Source organism: Microtus pennsylvanicus, chromosome 3 (genome assembly GCF_037038515.1).
Source record: "Microtus pennsylvanicus isolate mMicPen1 chromosome 3, mMicPen1.hap1, whole genome shotgun sequence".
Classification (NCBI taxonomy): Eukaryota; Metazoa; Chordata; class Mammalia; order Rodentia; family Cricetidae; genus Microtus; species Microtus pennsylvanicus.
The window spans coordinates 55097835-55121522 of record NC_134581.1 but is presented as its reverse complement, the minus strand read 5'-3'; the positions used below and the strand labels follow the sequence as shown (position 1 = coordinate 55121522).

The window sequence follows — 23688 nt, the reverse complement described above, 5'->3', positions numbered from 1 at the left end:
CCTCCTGAGCCATTATTCTTGCCTCTGCATTTCTCATGATGCTTTTACCATGTGACCAGCTCAGCAGTAGGCAAAGCCTGATCAGAGAGGCCCAGACGGTTGGATGTACTAGTTCAATATTCTATAGGCAGTTATACCTGGGGTAGGGGCATCAGACATCATTTGGGAGCAGAGTGGTATAATTCACTACAGGGTAGCTCATATCTCACACTGGGACTGGTCAGTAGAATGGCTGGGTAGTTTCCCATTCCTCATCTTTAATAAAGAAAGGATGTGTAGGGAGCATGCACAAGGCTTGTCCCAACGGTTTGGTATGTGCTTGTGAGCGTTCAGCCTCTGAACTACAGCCCCAGCCCTTGTGGCTTAGTCCTTTGTAGACTAATGTCACTTAAAATGACATGGTAGCATCAAGATGTGGTGGTAGATACCTAAAATCCCCCACACTAAGAAAACTGTCTCAAACAAAAACGAAAGCCCATACAGTGGTTTTACATTAAACCCATAATTGCAAGGGAAGAAAACAAAGATAGCTATTTACCCCAGATCCAGGCAAGTGCTGTCTGGACTTGTTTATACACTGGCAAATGTTTCCTTGCCTCTAGATAGTGGTTCTCAACCCCACAGGAGTAACATATCAGATATTACAGTTCATAACAATAGCAAAATTACAGTTATGAAGTAGCAATGAAATAAGTTTATGGTTGGGGGTCAGCACAACACGAGGGGCTGTATCACAGGGCTGCAGCATTAGGAAGGTGAGACCAGCTGTTCTAGGACAAAGATCATTAGGAGGTAACTGTGTGCACATCTGTGGTTTTGCACGAGGCAGTCTGAATTGTGCTCCTGTGTTAGCAGGCTCTGCCGCTTAACGGCAAATAGACTTGTCCGCAGAGTGAGAGGCCTTAGGGTGCAGATTCTGGAGAGTTCTAGTTCCCTTAGACCTTGATACTCAGTTGAAGGTGATTTTTTTTTGAGTGCCAGTATTATATGGAGTCTGGCAGGATTTTATTTATATAAATATTAAAATTTCTACTTTTTGAGAGAGAGCTTACTAAGCTCCCCCCCCCCCCAGTGCTGCTGTTAACGGCACATCCCATCATGCCTGGCTAATAAGTCTTGTGTTAAAAGGCATCAAGCAAGCACATGGTGCACACACATGAATAAATCTAATTATAAAAGAGGCTAGGTTTTATCCCTCCTTCTTCCCAAGGGATGTTGTTTGTGATGAGGATCTTTGCCCCTTCTTTTAAGGCAGTTCTTAGTGGGAAATTAAACTTTGTCTCGCCGTGAGCCTTACCTGTCACAGGTAACTTCAGGTCTGTTCAGCTGGACGTTGATGCTTGGTTGTCCTGGCAGAAAGGTGGTTTCCTGAGCATGTGAGGTTTGTAGGTGGTCTTGTCCTTGAAGGGGAATCAGGCAGTCTGGCATCTGTCAGTATAGATGCTGAGAGTTCCAGGATGGCATTCCAGAGGTTACAAAAATGGGTCCTCTGCCTTTCCCAAGACTCCATCAGGAGAGTGGCTGTAAAGTGTTGGTTGTTCTTGCCAGCCTAGTATTTTGGTTCTGATCAGTAGCACTGGCTTCCAACAGGAAATCAATTCATTACCCTCTGTCAGGTTTACCCCAGGCTCCTATTATGGGGCAGTTTGTATAGTGTCTTTCTGTATCTAAGTTACTCTTTTCCTCTCCCGTACCTTCACTTTAGAGCACTCTACCATTCCTCCTCCTTGCACTAGGGGTGCCAGTCCTTTGCCTTGGGTGTCTTACATTTTTGGAGACCTTTACCTCCAGTCGGCCTGTTGTGTCTGCCCCCCACCCAACACACCTACGGCTGTTGTGCATTGTTAAACTTTTGTGTTACATCAGCTTCCCCAAAACAGGTTTGTACCAAAAGCTCCCTCCGTCGGTTACAGATTTTCCTTATTCAGCTTTTTGTGGTGGGTATGGTGAGGGTATCGTGTATGTGTGTGGAGGCCAGAGATTGACCGCACACGTTTTTCTCCATCCCTCGTAGAGGTAGAATCTCTCCCTGGAGCTCCAGGACTTTCTAGCTGGCCAGCGTGCTCCGGGCGTCCCATGCCTTTACCTCCCACATGCTCAGCATTGGCTCAGGCACTGGGGATCTGAACTCCAGTCCCCAAGCTTGCAGGGCAAGCACTTACCCTTTGAGCCTTCTTCCCCAGTCTCTTATGACAACTTTTCATATTTTCTAGGCTGGCTTCCAATGCTCTGGAGGTCGCCTAGAAGTCTTGATCCTCCCAAGTGCTGGGGATTATAGGTGTGGACCACCATACCAGTTTATCAGTCCTGGGTATGTACCCAAGGCATTCTCTTCCAACTGAGCCACATCCCACCCTGTTCTTAAATATCATGCTCATGCCACATGTGTGTGCTGAAGCAAGATGATCACGAGTTTGGGAACAGCCTGAGCTTGTATGTACATGGTGAGAGAGACCTTGTATGAAAACAAAAGAGGTCATGCTCACCTTTCCCGTGTGCTGTTGACCACCTCATGGTCAGCGCCTCTCCAGGAACTGGAGTAGATGGAGCTTTGTTGTAACTCCTGAATTCTGTTGGGTCTCTTGTTTGAGAACCCCTCCACCCCCTTGCTAAAAGGTTTATAGAGTACTTCTCCAAAGGAGGCATTCCCCTGTCGATTGGATCCCAGTGTAGTCTCATCATTGGAATAGGTTCTGTCAGCCCCTGGGGGGCTGCTTGGATGGAGCTGGCATGCCTGCTGCAGCCTTGTCAGTTGCAGTCCCCATTCCTCTCCTGTGCAGCATGTACAATCGAAGCATCGCAAAGATAGAGGGGAGTTACTCCTTGGAAGGAAGTCTTTCTGTAGGGAAGATTGTTCTGTCAGTTAAGCAAGCCTTATGTCTTAAAGTGCCCCCCACCCAAAGACCTCCATAGCATTGTTGGGAAGGTGGCTCATCCCAAGCTCTTGTTCTTCCTGTGCCTCCTGCAGAGTGCTATGATTCTCAGCATGTGTTCCCACACTTGGCTTCCTCGGAGGAGTGTATCATGTAGCTGTAACTTATGCATAAGGGTAAATACATAAACACAGCCTATGAAAACTTGATTGGGGTCACCTGTGTAGCCCAGGCTATCTTCCTGTCCCAGTCTCTTGAGCACTGGCATGATAGGCATGTGCCAGCATGCTTGGCTTTAAAGTCCGTCCCAACAAACACGTCTTCCTTTTTAAAGAAAGGAGGAAAATGTACACAAATGAACTAATTTGCAATGGAAATAAAGTCCAGCTCTGTTCCCTTTTCCAAACAGAGTGCCTGATGGAGGGGAAGTAGCTCAGTGTTTGCCTAACATGCACAAGGCCTTAGACTGGATCCCAGCATCGGGGGAAATAAAATGACCAAGCCTGCTATCACAGTGCACACTTGCAATCACAACACTAAGAAGGATTACAAGTTCAAGGCCAGCCTGGGCTACGTGTTAAGATGCTGTCAGGGCAAAAGAGCACAGAGGGCATCCTCAGCTCTAAGAGCTCAGAAAGTGGCTGGGGTGGGAGGCGCTTACGAGGTTGTCAGACATTCAGCGGTGGTCCTTCCAAGAGGGAACTCAGCTTTGAGCAGTAAGCGTCAGGAGATAGCCTGGACCTTCGGGAAGAAAGGTCAGCACAGTTGAGAGGAGTGACTGAGTGCGTTCCACGGGGAGTACTTGTCCATTAAGGAGCAGATAGAGGAGGGGGAGCAAGATGGTTCCACAGATGAAGATGTTTGCTGCTAAACCTTACAAACCTGAGTTCAGTTCTGGAACCTATATGGTGGAAGAAGAGAACTGACTCCCACAAGTTTTCTTTTGACCTCCACATGTGTACTATGAGTACACACATACAATAAATAAATTTTTGGCGGGGGGTGACGTTTGAGACAGGGTTGCTCTGTGTAAACCAGGCTGGCCTTGAACTCACAGATCTTCCTGCCTCTGCTTCCTTCCTGAGTGCTTGGATAAAGGTGTGCTTCACCGCCGCCCAGAATATATATTTTTTAATTTAGAGAGTGGGTCAGCAGTTAAGAGCAGTGGCTGTTCTTCTAGAGGCGCCCGGTTTGGTTTCCAGTGCCCATGTGGCAGCGCACAAACACCTGTAACTCCAGTAGGAGACTGGAGCCCTCTTCTGGCCTCTGAGGGCACCAGGCGTGTATATGGTGCACATACATGCATGCAGGCAGAATACACACACAAGTCCTGTTTAGAGGACTGATGAGCAGGCTCAGCAGGTAAGCGCTGTCTCCGAGCCTGACAAACTCAGTGGATCCCCAAACCACTTAGCAGGAAACAAGACCTCAACTCCTGCAAATTGTCCTCTCACTCCCACACAAATAAAATGTAATATAATAAAGATCATATGCAGAAATCCATAAAGATTGAATTTCTCAAATTAGCCCATGTTAATGTAATAGTGGCAAATTTCAGTAGAGAAAATAGCTTTCATTTTGGTATTTTGAAATCTGTCACAAAACATCAATCAAAAAATGCTATCAACCAAAGGGAAGGAAAATCTCTCTCTCTCCCTGTGTGTTGTTGTTTTTTGAGACAGGATTTCTCTGTGTAGCTTTAGCTGTCCTGGAATTCAATCTGTACACCAGGCTAGCTTCAAACTCACAGAGATCTTCCTGCCTCTGTCTCCCGAGTGCTGGAATTTAAAGGTGTGCACCACCACTGCTTGGCCAAGAATATTTTTCCTAACGCTGAATTTTCTAAATGCCCACTGGAAATGAAGCTAGTTAGAAAAAACATACTTGTAATCAGAATTCTTGCCTGTGCTGAGGTATTTTGCAGTATTGCTGAGTCTTGAGTTGAAGTGTCACTCTTGGGAGCTTTGGGGGATCCATAGGAGTTGGTTGTGGGCCGCCTCCTGGATTCCAGGCATCCAGTCATAACGGAGCTTCAGTGCTAAAGATGGCTCGCTGTTTATGTGCAGACTTCAGTGTCAGTCACCAGCTTCTTCTGTCTTTTTTTGCAGCTTTTGGCTGATGCCAGCATTTATGCTTAAGAAAATAGTTCTCGGGAACTTTTCCTCTGGCCCAGTGGACCCGATGATGGCTGATGCCATTGACTTCATGGTGGACAGGGTAAGGATCAAGATCCTGCCAAACACTTCGTACTGGCACTTTTTTGTGCACGGGGGAAGGAGGTCTTTGTTAAGCAGTCCTCTGTGTTAAGACCTTCAAACAGACCCCACTGCTGAGGAGGGCTTAGCTCCGTCAGTGTCTCCAGCAGCTCAGGAGGCAGAGGCGAGCAGATGCATGTGAGTTCCAGGACAGCTAGGGTTAGAGTGAGACCCTACTTAATTTTTCAACATACAGTAATAGTAAAATACTATAGATTCTTTAAAAAGTAGAAGATTCTTTAAAGGTAAACTGTAAGCATTTAAGGAAATAGATCGTTTTAACCTGATGTAACATTACCTAATTGTACATACATTAGAAAGGTACCTACTAATATGTACATTGTTTATTAGTCAGTTTAAAATAAAATTTAAGGACCAAGTGGTGGTTACACACACCTTTAATTCCAGCACTCGGATCTCTGAGTTTGAGGCCAGCCTGGTCTATGGAGTGAGTTCCCAGACAGCCAGGGATATACAGAGAAACCCTGTCTCAAAAACCAAATGAATAATAAAATTTAAGGGACTGTAGATATGGCTGAGTGGCTAAGAGCACTGGCTGCTCTTGCAGAAGGTATGAGTTGGGTTCCCAGCACCCACCTTTGGTGGTAGCTCCAGCTGCAGGAGTATCCAACACCTCTGGTCACTGAGGCACCTGCACATGTGCACACATACCCACTTGCTGACACTCAAGTTGTCTGTGTCATATATAGAAATAAAACAAACCTCAAACAAAAATTATAGAGCGGTTGAGAGCATGTTCTGCACTTCCAGAAGATGCGGGTTGTGTCCTAGCATGTCAAGGAGCTCACAGCTGCCGGAAACTCCAGCTACTGAGGATTCAGCACCCTTAGCTGGCCTCACAGGCACCTGTACACATACAATTTAAACATAAAATTAAATCTTTGTTTAAAATTTTTTTCAGCTTGGCTATGGTAATTATGCCTGTAATCTCAGCACTTGGGAGGCTGAGGCAGAAGGGTCTCCACTTTGGGGCCAGCCTAGATAATACAGCAAGACTGTCTCCAAAAACAAAACCTTGTGAGACCTCACACTAGACAATATGTCTGCAATTCTTGGGCATCTGAGAATCTAGTTCCTATGGGGTGGGCAGAAGTTGTGTTGTTTCTTTTTTTTTCACCCCTTTGGCAGGGTTTCTCCAAGTAGCTCTGATTGACCTCCAACTCAAAGATCTGCCTGCTTCTACCTCCCAAGTGCTGAGATTAAAGGCATGGGCCACTACTACCTGGCTAAGTTTTGTTGTTTCTCAAGACAAGGTATCTTGTGGCCTCAAACTTCACCTCCTACGTGCAGGGGTGCAGGGGTGTGCTGTCATGCCGGCTGTAATCTCTTCCCTTGAGCTCCTGTACCACTCAGGTCAAGCTGACAAACACGTCTGCAAACTGGTGTTTCAGAACCAAGGCGCAGGACATCCTTACGTACTCATTTTTTCCCTTTGATTGCACAGATCAGTGTGTTGTCCCTAGACACCTGGGCTAAGCAGGTAGTACAGGCTGAAGCCAAAGGAAAACCACGTTCCAGTTACAGAGCTCCACTTGGGTGCCACAGTAGAAAAGGCCACTGCCCTGCAGTCCCAGATCAGTGTCTCGGATGCAGTGTGTTTTCTCATTGGTGGATCTTCCACCATACACGTTGCCAGCACCATAAGCATAGATGTTATCTATGGACCTACTGTAAGCAAACAAACAAAATTACAGCAGCCGTTACCTGTCTTTCTTCCTGCAGCTGGAGAGTTTGGGTCAGAGTGAACTGGCTTCAAGACTGACTCTCAATTGTCAGAATTCTTATGTGGAACCTCATAAAATTCGGGACATCCCTGTAACCATCATGGATGTAAGTTTCTTTTGAAGTAATATTAGGTGCTTATTTAAAATGTATATGTCAAGATGTCATTATTTTGTGACATGCTGCTTTCTACAAATATACCTTGGTTTCCTCAGTTCCAAAATCTACTGCTTAGCCTGGAGTTTTCCTCCTAAGAGTGACACCATTGTGCTGGGTGTACTGGTGAAGGCCTGTGATCCCAGCTCTGGAGAGACAGGGGCAGGGAAATACTCAGGTTGGAGACAACCTGGTGTACACAGCAAGCCCTAGGCCAACCAGGATAAGTAATAAGACTGTCTCAACTCTTCCCTCACCGAAAGTTAAAACAGACTGAAGAGATGGTGGCTCAGCAGTTAAGAGCACTGACTGCTCTTGCAGAGGCCTTGGGTTTGTTTTCCAGTATCTACATGGTGTCTTACAACCATCTGTAACTCTAGTTCAAGGGATCTCATGCCCTCTTCTGACCGCCTCAGATATCATGTATGAATGTGGTGCAGACATTCATGTCAGCTAAGTAAGATACATAAAGTAGAGACAAATTTCAGTAAGCTTAGTAGTCTTTACCTGATTTGGGGAGGTTGTTTTAGGATGTAGGAACAAAACCCGTAATTTTCTGTGTGCTGGGAAGATACTCCCCACTCAGCCATACACCTCAAGCCCTTGGGCTGGTGTGTCTATATTTTCTCAACCACAGATACTAAACATTTCACATCCGGAGGTTTGCCTTGTGAGAGTAAAGGATTTCTGTAAGGTAGGACTGGCAAGATGGCTCCATTAACTAAAACTGCTTGCTGCCAGGCTGGAGAGATGGCTCAGAGGTTAACAGCACTGGCTGCTCTTCCAGAGGACCTGAGTTCAATTCCCAGCAACCACATGGTGGCTCACAACCATCTGTAATGAGGTCTGGTGCCCTCTTCTGGTGTGCAGGCATACATGCAGGCAGAACATGCCTGCATAATAAATAAATCTTTTTTTAAATCACATTTAAAAATATTGCTTGCTGCCAGGCTGAGAGCCTGAGTTTGAGCCCAGTAGCTCTCCATCCTCCGTGTCCTGGCTGATGACCAACCATCTACTTTGTTTCTGTGAACTTGCTTACTCTAGATACACCATTTGTTCAAGTCTAGACTATTCCACTTAGCACAGTGCTCTTAAGGTTGTCTGTAGTGGGGCTGGAGACATGGCTCAGTAGCTAAGCACTTGCTGCTCTTCCAGAAGACTTGAGCTCAGTTCCCAGCACCTACATCTGGCACCTATAACTCCAGCTCCAGGGGATCTGAAACCCTCTTTTTGCTTCTGGAGAAACTGATTTTACATGCATATATCCACACAGATTCACACATGTATACATAATTAAAAATAAAAATCTGGGGAAAAAAATATAATAGAGCTCAGTGGTTAAGAGCAGTGACTGCTCTTGAAGAGGACCTGGGTTCCATTCCCAACACCCATATAATAGCTCACAAGCTTTCTTTACTACAGTTCAGAGGATCCTCTTCTGGCCTGCATGCCTATGGTGCATAGACATACATAGAGGCAAAAAACCTATACACATCGAAATAAAAAATGAAAAAAGATTCACTAGCCCCACAATGTATCTGAGTGTCATTCCTTTAAGGCTGAATGATACTCTGTAACATAAACTTACATCTTGTTGATGACTTGCTGGTTGTTTGTGATATTGACTGTTACATGTCTATTAACATGGGTGTAAAAGGATCTTGGTCCTTGCTTTCGAATCTTGTAATTTGGGGCTGCAGAGAGAGCTCTTGTAGAGAACCCAGGTTCTGTTCCCAGCTCCTACGTGGTTTCTTCAACCATGCATAACTTCAGTTCCAAGAGACCCGGTGCCGTCTTCTGGCTTCTCGAGTACGCACACACATAGTGGCACACATGGAATTTTGCTTTAAACTTTTTGAGGAACTGACATAATGTCATCCGATGGCTGTATCGTTTTATATTTCTAGTAGTTCGCAAGGGTTCTGGTTCTTTTACCGAACATTCTGACATTTTGGTTATGAGCCTAGCCTTTAATGCCCCAACCGTCTCTCCAGTCCCATGGCACATGCTTGTAATACCAGCATAGGGGAGGTGCAAACAGGCAGGGTCCTGTTTGCTGACTGCCAGTCTAGCCTCTTAGAAAGTTTCAGGCCATTGAGAGACTCTGTCTTAAAACACGAATTCTTGAAAATGACACGTGAGGTTGACCTCTGGCCCCCACATACTACGAACATGCATGTGTATACACACAAAATTTATATATCCTTTAAAATATTTTCAAAGATACCTTGTATGCATGCTTATATTGAAAGCATCTGAAATATATTAAAAACCACATGTGCTCAGCTGCCAGAGCCACTGTTCCCAGAAAGTCTGAACTTCTTGCCTTTAATCTCTAATTTTTAAAAAAGATTATTTTAGACAGGTAATGGTGGTACATGCCTTTCATACCACCACCCGGGAGGCAGAGACAGGCGGAACTCTGAGTTTGAGGCCAGCCTGGTTTACAGAGCTAGTTTCAGGACAGCCAGAGCTACATAGAGAGACCCTGCCTAAATAAATAAATAAATGATTATTTAGCTTTGTGTGTATGGGTGTTTGCCTGCGTGTATGTGAGTGCACTATGTCATGCAGTGCCCATGGAAGCCACAAGTGTTGCATCCCCGGAGTTACAGAGAGTTGTGAGCTGCCATGTGGGTGCTTGGAACCTAACCAGGGTCCTCTGGAGGAGGAGCCAGGGCTCTTAACCACTGAGCCATCTCTCCAGTCCCAAGATTTCATCTTTTTTGAAATTAACATTTCCAGTGATTACTCATTATTAATATTTTGTTAATTAGCTACAGGTGAGAGATGCAACAGACATTTGGCAGTGAAATCTATAGCTGCGGTTAAAATTAGGATTTTCTTCCGTGGGAATGGGGCCTAGAACACCCTAGGCAAGCGTTCTACCACACAGCTATATTCCCACCCATTGGGTTAGAGTTGAATGAGACCAGGCACAGCACCAGGAGGTGGGCGCTGGCTGCTCTGGCACTCAGGAATGGGATACTTTTGTCCTGTGCTAAAAATACCATGAGGTTTCACCTTGTGTGTTTTCAAAGGTGTTTGACCAGAGTGCGCTGTCAACGGAAGCCAAGGAAGAGATGTACAAACTGTACCCTAATGCCCGGAGGGCTCACCTCAAGACGGGAGGCAATTTCCCCTACCTGTGCAGGAGTGCAGAGGTCAATCTTTATGTGCAGGTAAGGACAGCCTGAGATCCACAGCACTTGTAGAGACCCCCAAGGCGACTCTCCCTCGGCAGCCCTTTTCAGGATGAGCAGCCTGCATTCCCGCACTGTCACCTTGCTTCCTGGAGACAGGGAATTCAGCTACAGCAAGACACCATCTGAATGGGAACAGTCTGAGTCTCACAAAATGAGGTGATCTGATTATGCACTATTGGCAAAAATAGAAACACACTCCATTCTCTCAAGAGATTATAGAATAGGGTGACAAGTGACTGCCTTGATGATTTGGCAAGAAGCATCAGGCGCCTTCCATAGCGAGTCCTGTCTTTAGTGCTCCTGTGCACTCACAGAAGTAGATCCTAAGGAGGTGATCCTAAACAGAATAGTGGTGCCTGGGGATGCTCATCATGCCACGGACCACAGAAGGAAAGACTGGAAGGACCTCGCACCACCGCGGAAGGCGGGACAGACATCCGCTGGTGGAGCAGCATGTCCAAGAAGGGCTGGGGAGATGGCTCGGTGGTTAAGAGCACTTGCTGCTCTTGCACATGATCTGTAGCTCACAGCCATCTCTAACTCCAGTTCAAGAGATCTAACACCCTCTTCAGCCTCCACGGGCATCAGGCGTACATGTGGCATATATACACACCTGTGAGTAGAGTACTCATATAATTTTAAAAAGAAAAGATGTTTATGAAGGGCTAGCAAGGTGGCTCTGTTAAAGCGTTTGGCATTCAGGCGTGAGGACTTTAGTTCAGACTCTCCAGAATTCACATAAATGCCTGGTGCACATGGTTGCCTACCTGGACTTCAAGCCTGGGAAGGTAGCATCTGGGGATTCCCCAAAGCAAGCTGGGGACTAGCCATACCAGGGTGCTGGAGAGATGGCTCAGCAGTTCTTCCAGAGGACCCCAGTTCTACTCCCAGCTCCTAGTGGCAGCTGACAACCGAAACTCCAGATCCAGGGGATCCACCTCTTCTGGTCTCCATGGGTGCTGCATGAATACAACGCTTAGACATGCATGCAGGCAAATCACCTGTACACATTAAAAAGACAGACCATATTAGAGAGCTCTGGATTTGATTGTGACCACCTTCCTCAGTGAGTAAGATGGAGAGTGATGGACCTTGATCCTCTACAGAAAGCCCACATGTGCCCACAGATGCAAAGTGCACATATACTCTATACATGGGGGCCGTGGGGGTGAGGATGTCCATGAAAAGTGCACATATACTCTACACATGGGGGCCGTGGGGGTGAGGATGTCCATGAAAAGTTGTCAGGAACATAGAGAAGCTGGCTTTGAAAAAACAAAATAATTTGACGCCAAAGGTCCCACCATTTCTCTGGTCAGGCACAGTGGTGCATAATTGTAACCATAGAACTTTGAGGCCAACGGGGGGGGGGGGGGGGGTGCTGTAAGTTCAAGGCCGGTCTCAGTGACATAGTAAAACCCATATTCTTGTTTGTTTTCCAGCTTTTCTCTAGTTCCCTGTACTGGTGTGTAATTCTAGGAAGTTTTTGTTTTCCCACCACGCTTGTTAATAACGTGCTGCGCCTTCTGTAATATAGTCACTGAGAAATGAAGGTGCTGGGCTTGGAGAGATGATGGCTCGGTTGGTAAAATGTTTGCCATGCAAGGATGAGGACCCGAGTTCTGTCCCCATAATACAAGTTTTTAAAAAGTTGGGTATGGTGGCACAGCACCTGGGGGCACAGACAGGAGCCCCCAGGGTTTGCTGGCAAGTCAGCCTTGCCTATTTGTCAGACTTGAGAGACTGTCTCAAAAGACAAGAGAGGACAAGTGAAAGATATGCCACCAAGCCTGACAACCTGACTTCAGGGCCAGAAATGACGTGGAGGAGACAGCCGATCCCACAGGTTGTCCCCGGCCTCCACACACACACACGAAATAAGGAGAGTGTAATAGTTTAGAGTCCTGAGGAGCGGCACTGATGTTGACCTCTGGCCTCCACATACACTCACCAAGAAGGTTCAGGACTGAGATGGGGTGTCCTGGTGGTGGAGCACTTTGCCTAGCACCCTGAAGCCCCCTTCATGTCAGCATCATAAACAACACTAATAATAACCCAAGTCGTTCTGCACTTTCCCAGATACATTTGCTGCAGTTCCACGGAACCAAATATGCCGCCATCGACCCGTCAGTGGTCAGTGCAGAGGAGCTAGAGGTGCAGAAAAGCCGCCTCGGCCTCAGCCAGGAGGAGCCGTAGGCGGGCTCGCAACACGCCGAGTACAATCAGTTCAGGTTCATCAGGCACACTGGGCCTTACTGTTTCAGAAGGAGGACTGATGGTCATTTTCACGACATGCGTCAGCTCTTCTAAGCCAGTGTGACTGTCCCCTCTCCAGGATTGTTTGTTTCATTTTATTTTTTTTAAAACTTTTGAATTTTAAGAACTTTTGAAGATTCCCATTTTAAGAATTGTGAAAATTTTGCTACCAAAAGCTTTCTCCCCTGTTGTGTGTTCATTTCAAAGGCTTGGGATCATGTGATGTTTTTTTCTTCCGTTTTTTCCCACTTTCTGTGTTCCTCACTGTAAAGGCTGCACCTCCAGACTGGAAGAGGAACACCACCTATTTTATGCTTTCCTGGGATAACCAGGTGCCAAGGCCAGCAGCCTGCTGGCCACTCCCTCCAAAACCACTACTTTTGTTTCCAGCTGAGCACACCATTTTGAGTATTAGCGGCTGTATTTCTAGACATTACAGTCATTTGGAATAAAAACTGAATTTCAGTGAATGGCTCTTGTGGTTACTGTTGCTTGCACAGCTGGCTGCTGGCCAGTGCCGTGTGACTTTGGGGAAACTGCTCCATCATCCTGGCACTGATGGCTGATGGCGCAGTCAGAGGTGCTGTTACCGCGACTCCCACTGTATGCCACATGCGTTCCTATCCATCTTCCTCACAGAGTTTTTAAAAAAGAGATAGGGTCTAATTTAGGCTAGGCCTCTATCCCCCAAGTGCTGTTTTTTTTTAATTGATTATGTATACAATGTTCTGTCTGCATGTATGCCTGCCCGCCAGAAGAGGGCACCAGACCTCATTACAGATGGTTGTGAGCCACCATGTGGTTGCTGGGAATTGAACTCAGGACCTCTGGAAGAGCAGCCAGTGCTCTTAACCTCTGAGCCATCTCTCCAGCCCCAACATGTTTTTAATGCATAGGGAGGAAATAGTTTAATAAAATGTCCCCATCTGTTGATCCAGCTTAAAAAATTTCCAACCTTGGGCTGGAGAGATGGCTCAGTAGTTCAGAGCACTGGCTGCTCTTCCAGAGGACCCAGGTTCAATTCCCCATCTACATGGCAGCTCACAACTGACTATAACTCCAATTCCGGACATCTGACTCACACGGACATGCATACAGGCCAAACGCCCAGCACATAAAAAATAAATAATTAAATAAATAAATAAAGCACTATTTGAGAGGCTTGGAAGATGGTTCAGTGAGTAAAAGTGCTTGCTGTATAAACAGGTCCCCGAGTGCCCATTACAATGTCACAAGTGTCCACAGAGGCCTATAATGTCAACACTGAGTGCAGGGCATCCTCTGGCCTCTGCCCCCCACACTGTATGCAAACACATGTACCATGTATATGCATATGTATATACATATTAGTCACATGAAGGGGTTTTTTGATTATACAGGTTGAAATGTCTGTATATAAGATTGTGTTCGAGCCGGGCGATGGTGGCGCACGCCTTTAATCCCAGCACTCGGGAGGCAGAGGCAGGTGGATCTCTGTGAGTTCGAGGCCAGCCTGGTCTACAGAGCTAGTTCCAGGACAGGCTCCAAAGCCACAGAGAAACCCTGTCTCGAAAAACCAAAAAAAAAAAAAAGATTGTGTTCAAATCACATATTAGAAAGCTATAATTAACATTTTGGAAAAAAAATAAGTTGTGGGAAGTTATCTATATAAAACTAGGAGTTAACACTTTAATCATAAAAAAACAAAGATCTTGGGCCAGCAAGATGGTTCAGCAGGCAGAAGCCCTGGTCACAGCCTGATGACCAACTCCAGTCCCTGGAACCCACCATGGAAGAAGAGAAGCAATGCCTACAAGTTGTCCTCTGCCTTCCACAGGTGTGCCTTCACGTGTGCATGCCCACACTCACACACATAATAAATGTAAAAATATAAGCTGCTGGACTGGCGAGCTGGTTCAGTGGTTAGCCGAGTACTGGCTGCTCTCCCAAAGGACCTGGAGGCAACTCACACTGTCTATAACTCCAGTTCCAGGGGATCTGGCACCTTCACACAGGCATGCACACAGGCAAACACCAGTGCACACTGAAAAGGCTGGCACACACCTGTAATCTTGAGCACAGCAGAAGCAGGCAGATCTCTGACTCCGAGGCCAGCCTAGTCCACACTGAGTCCTGACTCATGAGACCCTTTCTCAAATCAATAAAAGCCAAGGCTCTTGACCAGCAAGATGACTGCTCCAGAGCAGCAGATTTACAGCTGTGTACAGAGGTGAGTGACACTCAGCTCCCAGTGCCCCACCCCCAGGGTGCTGGGGGCCGTCTTGGAAAGGAACTGTACTTCCTGAATTTGGACTGCACTGGAGGTCAGAAATACATGCATTTTCCACAGCGTGTAGTAGGCTTAGGATATGGCAACCTCACAAGCCAGGTTTGACTTTAAGTAATCAATGCACACTGAGAATGCCGTGCATCGGGAAGCTGGTCACATCACATCACGTGTGATGCAGAGGGGTGTGGAGGATGCTGGCCACAGAACCAGGGATTCTGAGACTGGGGACGTGACTGTGGTTCACCTGTGGTTCTCCCACCCATGGTGCCTACTGCCAGCAGTTCAGAGAAGGAACTCAGTTTCCATGGCTCCCCACTTACAGAGTGCTGGGAATGCCTCTCTGGCTCTGGCTGTAATCCCACCTCCAAAGCCTATCGCCTAACAAGGTCTAGAGAGAAACTCCCTCCCTTGGCCGTAAATGCCTTGCTCCATTCCCGTCCTGCCCCCCTATCCTGGGTGTACATTGCCATGGAGCTGAGGTCCCACCTACAGAGGTGGAGCTGATTTTCTTACCCCTGCCTTTCTCTCCTTGTGAAATATCTGTCCCCAAACCAGTAGCCAATTCAGTGGACGTGTACCCTTGGCCACCTCTGGAACAGGCTCGAGCCTAGGAGATCCCCATCTCTCCGCAGAGCCCACCACTACTATTATAGGAAAAATCAGAGTGCACCCCCCACATTCCCTACACCACACCTGCCTGAGCTGCCTCAGTGAACCCACTCCTTGTACACAGCAAGCCTATTCAAACTTGATACCGAATGGACTGTGTCCAGACTCACTAATCACAGCTAAAGCTTCAGGAAGATTACATTACCATATCCAGCTGGAAATAGAACACTGTAACAGACTGATAACCCCAACACTTCCTTATGAGAAAGCCACTTTCTAAGAATGCCACTAAAGTGTAGTTGGTTTTTTGGCTTTGTGTGTGTGTGTTTACCCTTTAGGGGCCCAACTCCCAAATAAATACACAAAGATTTTTATTCTTGCTTATGATCACCTGGCCTTAGCTTGGCTTTTCTAACTTTAATTATCCCATCTCTCTTTAACCTCATTTTGCTTCTGGGCTTATTCTATAATCTTTCTCTCTTCTAATTTTGTGGCCAGCTGCGTGGCTGGCCCCTGGTGTCCACCTCTCCTCCTTTTCTCACATCCGTAGAGGTCTCCTCCCATTTATACTCTCTGCCTGCCAACCCTGCCTATCCCCCTCCCCTGCCCAGCTATTGGCCGTTCAGCTTTTTATTGGACCAATCAGGTGTTTTAGGCAGGCAAAGTAACCCAGCTTTACAGAGTTAAACAAATGCAACATAAAAGAATGCAACACACCTTTGCATCATTAAACAAATGTTCCACAGCACACACGAATATAACACATCTTAAGCTAATATTCTACAGCACTAAGATAAGCCGAAGAAAGGATACAGAAAGTGGTGCGTTTACCCAATGGAGCATTATTTAGCTGCTACAAACAATGACATCAGGAAATTTGCAGGCAAATGGATGGGACTAGAAAAAAAAATCATCCTAAGTGAGGTAACCCAGACCCAGAAAGGCAAACATGGTATGTTCTCACTCATGGATATTAGCTATAGAATAAAGGATAGCCATGCTGCCACCCACAGACCCAGAGAGGCTAGGTAACAAGGAGGGCCGAAGGGGGGCACATGATCTCCCTGGGAGGGAGAAATAGATCTCCTGGGTGAAATGGGGGCCAGGTGGAGATGGCAACTTGAGGGATCGGCCTAGGGGCTGGATGGAAGGGGAGAAAGATAACTGGGGGTGGGGCGGCATTTGGAGGTCAGCTAGAAACCTGATGCAAGGGAAACTCACAAATATACAAGGATGCCCCCCCTCCAGCTAAGACTCCTAACAACAGTGGATACGTAGCCTGAACTGGCCCGTCTCCTATGATCAGATTGGTAACTACCCCAATCGTCATCAGAGAGCCAGTAACTGATAGAAACAGATGCAGAGACCCACAGCCAAACATAAAGCCGAGCTCAGGAAACCCTGCTGGAGAGAGAGAGGAAGGAATGTAGGAGCCAAGGACACCACAAGAAAATCCACAGAAACAACTAACCTGGCTCATAGAAACACAGAGTCTGAACCAACAACAAGGGAGGTCGCATGGGACCCACCTAGGCCCTCGACATGTATGTGACAGTTGTGTAGCTTGGTCTACTCGTGGGCTCCTAATGCTTTGGCTGGCTCTTGGAACCTATTCCTCATACCAGATTGCCTTGCCTAGTGTTAATACAAGGGGAGGTGCTTAGTCTTTTCACAGCGTGATGCCATGCTTTGTGAATACACATGGGAGGCCTGCCCCTTTCTGAATAGAAACAGAGGAGTGGGTTGAGGGGATGAGGCAAAGGAGAGGGAAGGGGAGGGAATGGGAAGAGAGAAGGGAGGGGAGAATGTGGTTAGGATGAAAAATAAATTTTAATAAAAGGAGACTACCACTAAGGGGCATTGAGATGACTCAGTGGACTCCAGGCCCTTGCAGCCAGGCCTACAACCTGAGTTCAGTCCCTGGGCCCCCCATGGAAGAAGAAAGCCAACAGCAGCAGGCTGTCCTTGGACCCTACACAATGTGTCTTAGCCCACACTTGCTAACCTTATACCCAACCTTATACCCACACACAAACATAAATGTTAAAGGCCAATGAGGTGGCTCAGAAAGTAAAGAACTTGTGGCTAAGCCAGAGACCTGAGTTCAATTCCAGGAACTTACATAGTGAAAGGAGGGAGCCAGTTCCTGGGAAGTATCCTCTGGAACCCAGACAGACAGACAGACAGACAGACAGACAGACAGACACAGACACAGACACACACACGCATACACACACACACACACACACACACACACACGCTGTCCTATGTCTTAAAGAATACTGAAATCTCTACCTTCTCAGCCTTCTGCCCACCGCAGCCCTGGTCACGCTGGTTTTACGGGACAGCTCAGGTACTTTGCTCAGGCTCCTAGGACAGCGTGACCGGTGTGCCAACATGATGTATGTCCAGCCGGAGGCCACAGTGCTTCCTCTGACTAGTGGGCTGACACCCCTTGTGAGCCAGGGAGCACGAGGAAGCCATAGAGGCGGGGCTTAGCATCTTCACTGGTTGCACCTAGGGCCCCAGGCTCGCCTCGGTTTCTCTGTGCCACACGTGGAGCTGCTATGAGCAGCTGTTGCAGAGTCAGGAGATGAAGGACGGTACAGCTGTGCTTTCTTTCCTAATCCTCGCTGGACGAGCCCATTCCTCGGCAAGCTTTTCCTGCCTGCTCCTGCGAGCTACCATTTCCAGTCCTGACTAGTCTGGGCCCTGGTGTGTAAAGCTTTTTCAGGCCTGTCGCTGAAGCAGCCTCAACTAGAGCCTCAGACTCCAGGCAAAACTATAATCACTCCTCAAAAAGTTTGTCAAACTTGCCCACCCCCCCAGGCATCACGGAGCCTCTGAAACCTCCACCCAGACTACCCAGGCCTGTGAGGGTCAGAGTGAAGCCAGTGCTAAGTAAGAAAATCTGGTGCACACGATGCGAAAGGAAGATGGACGGGGCAGGAGGAGGTGCTGGAAACTGAGGCAGGATGCCACGGGACTGAAATGGCTGGGTCCTCGTTTCACCTGCCTCGCTTGGGTCCTGTCACCTGCTGCTGTGGCGCAGCATGGCTGTGGGTGGAGGCAGCTCTCTGTGAGAGAGACAGACACTGACCAGGCTGACAGGGGGGGGGGCGGCTGTGACCCCAGGACTCCACACCTACTGTATCCCCAGACTCGCAGAAGTCTGCCCACCCTTCCTGTCACAGGCCAGGACGTGACATTGGCAGTGGCCCCTCACCGGCTCTCCCGGCCCCTGCCCTCTTCTAGCCACCATGCCCTCCTTACACTGGTCTGATCTTGAAACTTACTGGAGAAAACGGCTGGAACAATAAACGTGAGATAATATTGTAGAAATAAGACCAATCTCTGAAATTCTAAAATAGGGCTTTTGGGCTGAACAGATGGCTCAGCTGTTAAGAACGCTGGCTGCTCTTCCAGAGGACCAGGATTCAAGTTCCAGAACCCAAAGGACATTGTATAACTTTAACTCGATCCCAGGGGATCCAATGCCCTCTTCCGGCCTTTGTTAGCACTGTATATACATGATAAACATACATCCAGGCAAAACACCCACACACATAATGTAAGGGTTAAAAACTAAGATGTTAAATATGGCTTTTCACTATTTACTGAAAAACTGCAGAGGAAAAATTTAAAAAGCATAATTAGCCAGGCGGTGGTGGCGCACGCCTTTAATCCCAGCACTCGGGAGGCAGAGGCAGGCGGATCTCTGTGAGTTCGAGACCAGCCTGGTCTACAAGAGCTAGTTCCAGGACAGGCTCCAAAGCTACAGAGAAATCTTGTCTCTAAAAACAAAACAAAACAGTCCTTTTCCGAGTCGTCGCCAAGATGGCCAAAGTGGAGCAGAAGAAGAAGCAGACCTTCCGCAAGTTCACCTACCGCTGCGTGGACCTGGACCAGCTGCTGGACATGTCCTATGAGCAGCTGATGCAGCTCTACAGCGCCAGGCAGAGGCGACGCCTCAACCGTGGCCTGCAGCAGAAGCAGCACTCGCTGCTCAAGCGCCTGAGAAAGGCCAAGAAGGAGGTGCCGCCCATGGAGAAGCCCGAGGTGGTGAGACCCACCTGCGGGACATGATCATTCTGCCCGAGATGGTGGGAAGCATGGTGGGCATGTACAACGGCAAGACCTTCAACCAGGTGGAGATCAAGCCGGAGATGATCGGCCACTACCTGGGCGAGTTCTCCATCACCTATAAGCCTGTGAAGCGCAGCCGGCCTGGCATCGGTGCCACCCACTCCTCCCGCTTCATCCCCCTCAAGTAGCTGTGGCCAATAAAGACTCATGTTCAGTCAAAACAAAACAAACAAAAAAAAGCATTACTAGCCATGCCTTCACCCCAGTCAAGGAGTTATACGGATGCTCTTCAATATATAATGTGCCCCAGGACTGTTCCTACCTCCCATAAATTACTTATTCTGAGGCCCACAGGAGAAAGATGGCCAACTGTAAGAATATAAATGTACAGAGTATACTTGAATAGATTGCACTCGGGAAGTGGAACCAGGAGTGACATGGCTGAGTGGAGAGAGGAATATAAGGTGGAAGGAGACAGGAGGCAGGGGAGTCTGAGGTTTAGTGGAGACAGATGGAGTCTGGAGACGCAGTCTGAGGACAGGATTGCCCCTTCTGTCTGAGCCTTGGTAAAGATAGAAGACCTTGCTAGTGGCTGGCTGCTCTGTTTCTCTGATCTTCAGCATTGACCCCTATATATGCCTCTGGGTTTTATTATTAGAATTCATGCTACAGATTGCATCTTGTGTTTGCATGTATTTTGAAAATACATGTGCATTTTGTATTGTATTTGTGTTGTAACGCATATGTATTATATGCATACACATTAGGTTCCTCCCCACCCCCAGAGCTGCTAGAACCAGGGCATTTGCACATTGCTGGGCACTTTACTTCTGAGGTGCAAACCCAGTCAGGAAAAGATTTAAGTAATTTTTTTGAGGATTGGGGTGAGACAGGGTTTCTCTGCGTAGTCCTGGCTGTTCTGGAACTCAGAGATCTACCTGCCCCTGCCTCCCAAGTGCTGGGGTTAAAGGCATGCACCACCACTGCCAAGCTAAATACATGTTTTTAAAACAAGGAGAGTCACAGTTAGCAAGGGGACCAGCACTCTGAGGCAGATTAGCATTTGTTCCCCAGGAGGGAAAGAAAGGCCACAAAAGGACAACTTCCCTCAGAATCCTACAAGCTGCGTTTTCAGTTCCTAGGCACAGAATCCACAGACCTGACCTCGCATGAGCTTAACAGCCTGCTGGAACCAAAGCCCGACACAAAGGGGTGGGGACACTGGACATCACCGAGGTGAACCACAAGCAGGACCGCTGCTTCCCCCTTTACAGCCCGCGTCCCAGCTCCCCTGGCCCACACCACTTACCTTACCTTTGCTGCAGACCAGAGCTCATTCTAGCTTGCCTCCTGTCCTCTTGACAGTTGACAACAATGCTCTTTTTGGAGAAATTAAGAGTCTTGATTCGGGCTTCTGTGTGTCCGGCATAGCAGGCTCAGGAACAGCAGTCCGTTCTGGGACTGGGGGTGGGGGTGGCTCAGCCTGTGAGACACTTCCTGAGGTGACAGGCCCGCTCAAGCTCCCAGCCCCCATCCTCCATGATTTTTCAAGACACCAACTTTTATTGTATGGCTTTGGGAATTGAGCCCAGGGCTTTGTGTGCCATAGTTGAGTGTTCTGCCAGGGAGGTTCATGCCAAGCCCTTAGGTTTTTTGAGTGGGGGTCTTACTATGTAGTCTAAATTGGCCTGAAACTCCTGACCTACCCTCTGCTTGTTCTGCCTCTCAAGCGCTGGGACTATAGATGCGCACCACCGTGCCCTGCCAAGTTTTCACTTATGGAACAGGAAATGGATTCCCGACACGACCTCTGTGGCCCTCCTGCCTTCCCCCTCCTCTCTGCTCCTGTGTTCCAGGCACACGGATGGGCTCCCAGATGAACCTGTCTCCCCAACCCCATGGCCTTGCACAGACCTCAGACACCCTTAGCTCTGTCTGTCATTCCCTACCCAATCTATCCCTGAACCCAGACTTCCGACTTCTCTGTAGGTGTCTCAGATACCCCACCCCACCTTCCCTGAGGCAAAAGAAGTCTGACCATACTTTGCCCCCACTCATTACAGGATGGAGACTTTAAGAACTTTTGTTTCAAAAAAAACAAAGCAAAACAAAACTTGCTTAATAAACATTCAGATCTGTCATCTCACCCAGATAAAAGAGGTGAGTGGATGCGAGATGGGTCTCCGTTGCTTATACCAGCCACAGAAACCCCTGGGCTTCCGGAATCCTCTGCCGCAGCCCGCAGCCTCCAGAGTAGCTGGGATTGTAGCTATTCTTAATCAAACACAGTTTCCAGTCTGTTTTTGTTTTTATGAGGCAGGGTCTTACTATGTTGCCCAGGTTGGACTTGAACCCCCGTTCTACTGGTCACCTTTATCACTGTGACTAACACACAAAACAGGAGAAAAGACCTCCACACCTGGTTTCAGCCTGCATCTCTTGCTCCAGTCGCTGCTGGCCTGCGGTGGGGCAGTGTTACACAGAAGAGCGTGCCCAAGAGCTCAGCTTACCTCATGGCAGCAGGGAGCAGAGAGAGGAAGCCTAGGCACCCAGGGTCCTTGTGTCTTCCAAAGGCACGCACCTAGTGATGTAACTCCTATTAGGCCACACCTCTAAAGGTTCCTAACCCTCCCCAGGTGCCAAAAGCTGGGACCTAGGTGCCTTGAGCTCTTAAAGTGACCACAGCTGTGCCACACGCAGACACGCCCACTCAGATTCAAACAGCAGCACCTGGGCTCAGGCAAGTGTCTGGCCTCGGCTTCCCGTGTACCTGAGACTATAGGTGTGTGTAGTAACGAGGAACGGCAGTAGGCCCTGTCCTGCCACCCGGCTAGCTTAACCCCCAAAATAACCACACGGAAATTGTATTAATTAAATCACTGCCTGGCCCATTATTTCTAGCCTCTTATCGGCTAACTCTCACATCTTGATTCAACCCATTTCTAATAATCTGTATGTCACCATGAGGTCGTGGTTTACCAGGAAAGATTCAGCATGTCTGACCTGGCGGCTGGCTCCGTGGCGGCTTTCTCTGCCTGCCTTCTTCCTCCCAGCATTCGGTTCTGTCTTCCCTGCCTATCTAAGTTTCTGCCCTATCAAAAGGCCAAGGCAGTTTTCTTTATTCAACCAATGAAAGCAACACATAGAAAGAAGACCCTCCTACACCAGGTGTGCGGCATCAGACCTGTCCCAAATGGCTGGTTTTAAAGCCTCTTTTTTTCCCCATTATTCTTAAAGATTTGTATTGCTTTTAGCCATGTGTCTGTGTCCATGCACGTGTGTGCAGGTGCCCTCAGAGAGCAGAGACTTCAGATCCCCCGAGGGGCAGTCACAGGTGGCTATGAGGGGCCTGAGTTAGGCCTGGGAACTGAACTTTGGTCCCAGCAGCAAGCATTCTCAACTTTTAGAGTGACGGAGAAAGCTGAACTCCCTTCTGTCTTTCTCTACCACACAGTCTGTCCTGTCATTATTCTGCATCTGTGAAGGACATTACAATTGACGGACCATCACTGACACTCCTTCCTGCCTGCCTTTCTTTGTTTCTTCCTTTCCTTCATTTTATTTATCGATTAATTGATCTTTTTAAGACTTCTCTGTGTATCCCTGGCTGTCCTAGAACTCACTCTATAGACCAGGCTGGCTCTAACTCATAAATCCACCTGCCTCTGCCTCCTAAGTGCTGGGATTAAAGGTGTGCACTACCACTGCCCAGCCTTCCTTTATTTTTAGACAGAGTCTCATGTGGCTCCATCTGGCTTTAAGCTCACTATGTTTCTGAGCACACCACCACACCTGGATTATGCCGAGCCAGGGATTGAACCCAGGACTTCAGGAATTCTACCAGCTGAGCCACACCACCAGCTCATACTAAACATTATCAACTAAAGTCCAGAGCTTACATCAGGGCTCACGGTACCGTACGCCTCATGGGTTTTGAGCACTGTTCAATGGCATGTATCCACTATTACCAGAAAGAACAGCTTCGTTGTCCCAACAGTGCCCTGGATGCCAACTCCCCATCCCTCCTCTCCATCCTCCCACCGAGCCCCAGTGACTGCTGGTCTTTATGCTGTTCACCAGTTAACCTTTTCCAGACACCACATTCTTTTACGCACCTGCACATTTGAAGAGTTAAAACAGTGCATCATTTCATTAAGAGTTCTTTCTCCCAGCCGGGCAGTGGTGGTGCATACCTTTAATCCCAGTGCTTGGGAAGCAGAGGCAGGTGGATC

The 23688-nt window shown here is 47.9% G+C and overlaps 1 protein-coding gene and 1 pseudogene across 1 annotated transcript in view; both read left to right on the top strand.

The window, feature by feature from the left end:
- Positions 1–12962, top strand: part of Spg21 (SPG21 abhydrolase domain containing, maspardin) — a 30645-nt gene extending 17683 nt beyond the window's left edge. The window contains exons 6-9 of the mRNA XM_075965455.1: positions 4982–5090; positions 6872–6979; positions 10072–10212; positions 12316–12962. Of these exons, the coding sequence (XP_075821570.1) occupies positions 4982–5090; positions 6872–6979; positions 10072–10212; positions 12316–12432 (475 nt within the window). The 3' untranslated portion in view covers positions 12433–12962. The remainder of the gene's footprint in view (positions 1–4981; positions 5091–6871; positions 6980–10071; positions 10213–12315) is intronic.
- A 6245-nt stretch (positions 12963–19207) lies between these two features.
- LOC142847018 (small ribosomal subunit protein uS19 pseudogene) lies at positions 19208–19695 on the top strand (annotated as a pseudogene).
- The last annotated feature ends 3993 nt before the right edge of the window (positions 19696–23688 follow it).